General features: G+C 61.1%; 1 protein-coding gene across 2 annotated transcripts in view; it reads left to right on the top strand.

Annotated features, from left to right (window-relative positions):
• The window catches only part of NFATC4 (nuclear factor of activated T cells 4), a 9,571-nt gene that overhangs the window by 802 nt on the left and 6,172 nt on the right, over window positions 1–2,597 (top strand). The window contains exons 1-2 of one of the 2 annotated variants that reach the window (XM_006144577.3): window positions 59–154; window positions 500–1,586. In XM_006144577.3, the coding sequence (XP_006144639.1) occupies window positions 610–1,586 (977 nt within the window). In that variant the 5' untranslated portion in view covers window positions 59–154; window positions 500–609. Of the gene's footprint in view, window positions 1–58; window positions 155–499; window positions 1,587–2,597 lie in introns of those variants that run through there. The other variant, XM_006144578.3, reaches the window with a different exon arrangement.

Raw genomic sequence — 2,597 nt, forward strand, 5'->3', positions numbered from 1 at the left:
CCCCGCCCCCAGATTGGGGAGAGCGGGGAGGAGCCACCTATCCTCGTCACCGCAGCTCTGGCGCCCCCCTCCCTAGGCCACGGTTACGATGGCAACTGGGGCTCCTGCCAGCGCCGTTTGGGGGTTTGGGAACCGCTGCTAATTGGGTTCATGTGTGAGTCGCCCCCAGCCCAGCCCACTGCCTGGCTGAACACGCCTCCAGGCCCAGCTCCAGCTCCTCTTGACCCACCTCCCTCACCTTAAGACCCGCCCCGTCTGGTACCCGAGGCCCCCGGCCTCCTGCGAGTGGCAAAGGCCTAGCGCGCCTGCACCTACCTGCATCTCCTGGAGCCCACCTTCGCTTTCGTCTTGTGGCTCCGGAGGGCCCCTCAGGCACCCCTCCTTGCTGATGAGCGGGAAGCAAACAGGGCTTGGGGGCTGGCCACTCGAGGAACCTAGACATCTCACCTGCTTCCTTCTCTCCCCACCTGCCTCTGCCTCCCCTTTCCCGTTTTAACAGAACTGGACTCAGAGGATGCCCCACCATGCTGCCGGCTGGCCCTGGGGGAACCTCCTCCCTATGGCGCAGCCCCCATTGGCATTCCTCGACCTCCGCCCCCGCGGCCTGGCATGCACTCACCACCACCGCGCCCCGCCCCCTCACCTGGCACTTGGGAGAGCCAGCCAGCCCGGTCGGTGAGGCTGGGTGCACCAGGAGGGGGCGCCGGGAGTGCTGGGGGTGGCCGTGTTCTCGAGTGTCCCAGCATCCGCATCACCTCCATCTCTCCCACTCCTGACCCGCCGGCTCCGCTGGAGGACAACCCTGACGCCTGGGGGGACAGCTCTCCCCGAGATTACCCCCCGCCCGAAGGCTTTGGGGGCTACCGAGAAGCAGGGGGCCAGGGCGCGGGCGCTTTCTTTAGCCCAAGCCCTGGGAGCAGCAGCCTGTCCTCCTGGAGCTTCTTCTCCGACGCCTCGGATGAGGCCGCCCTGTATGCTGCCTGCGACGAGGTGGAGTCAGAGCTCAACGAGGCAGCCTCCCGCTTTGGCCTGGGTTCCCCGCTGCCCTCACCCCGGGCTTCCCCGCGGCCTTGGACCCCTGAGGATCCCTGGAGCTTGTACGGTCCTAGCCCGGGAGGAGGCAGGGGGCCGGAGGAAAGCTGGCTCCACCTCAGCGCCCCAGGGCCTACCCCAACCTCCCCTCGGCCTGCATCTCCATGCGGCAAGCGGCGCTATTCCAGCTCGGGAACCCCATCTTCGGCTTCCCCAGCTCTGTCCCGCCGTGGCAGCCTGGGGGAAGAGGGCCCTGAGCCACCTCCACCACCCCCATTGCCTCTGACCCGGGACCCTGGCTCCCCTGGTCCCTTCGACTATGTGGGGGGCCCACCTGCCGAGAGCATCCCCCAGAAGACCCGGCGAACTTCCAGCGAGCAGGGTCGGTCTGAGGAGCCAGCCTCGTGCAATGGGAAGCTGCCCTCAGGAGCAGAGGAGGCCGTGGCTCCTCCCGGAGGTCCTAGGAAGGAGGTGGCTGGCATGGACTACCTGGCAGTGCCCTCCCCTCTCGGTTGGTCCAAGGCCCGGATTGGGGGACACAGCCCCATCTTCAGGTGAGGGTTATACCTGACACTGGTTCTCACCAGCTATCCCACTGCGGGGAGCAGGATAGTCAACGGATGGGCTTGGAGACCTCAGTTCTGTGCCCTCCACATTTCAAAAGAGGATCTGTGACCAGCAGGCAGCTACTGCCTAGCAGAGTTTAAGGAAAATATGTCCCCACTCCTTACCAATGATTTGCGAAAGGGTAATATGGCCCACCCCCCTCCCACAGGTCTGAGGACAGGTTAGATGAAAGGGGACTTCCTCTAGGGCGTCCCCCAACGCCAGCTCTTTGTTAGCAGGGCTGGAGTGGAACTCAGGTTGGATTTCAGCTTTACCCTGGAGCTAGGGGTCGGCCCTACATCCAGCTGCAGGAAGTCCCTCTTCTCTAATCCTTTATTTTTAGGGTCTGACCTAGTGACTTAAGAGATAACTGCCAGTTTGAATAAAACAGCATATGTTTGCAAGTCAAATAATTGATACTAAAACTTTCAGTTCTTCTACCCCTTCTTCCCTCAAAGAACCCTCCCTACCTTTTTCAATAATACAAAATCTTGGGACATCAGACTGCGCTGGCTCCATCCAAAAAAGTTTCTAGAAAAACTTAACGTGGGTCCCCTTGGGGTTCCCACAGGACAATGTTTGTTGGCTTCAGCATTATTGATATTCTGAACAGGATCATTGTCGCGCGGGGCCATCCTGGGTGTCGTGGGATCGGCTAACAGCATCCCTGAGCCTCTACCTAGTAGGCACTAGAGGCAACCCCCTTAGACGTGACAAACCCACATGTCTCCAGATGTTGCCATATGTCATCAGAAAGGCAATTACCAGTGGTGATAGCATGGGGTAGCTGGGAGCGCAGGACAAGAAAAGTCACCCCACCTAAAGCCCCTTCCTGAGCTCCCTGGGACGCTGCTCTTCTCGCCCTACCTGGTGGAAAGGGAGTGGGCCTGGGAGAGGGACACGCTCAGTCCTAGGTTGCGTCGGCCTGCAGCTCCTTTATTTGTAAGACAGGCATTCCT

The sequence above is a fragment of the Tupaia chinensis genome, unplaced genomic scaffold (genome assembly GCF_000334495.1).
Source record: "Tupaia chinensis unplaced genomic scaffold, TupChi_1.0 Scaffold000126_2, whole genome shotgun sequence".
Lineage (NCBI taxonomy): Eukaryota > Metazoa > Chordata > Mammalia > Scandentia > Tupaiidae > Tupaia > Tupaia belangeri.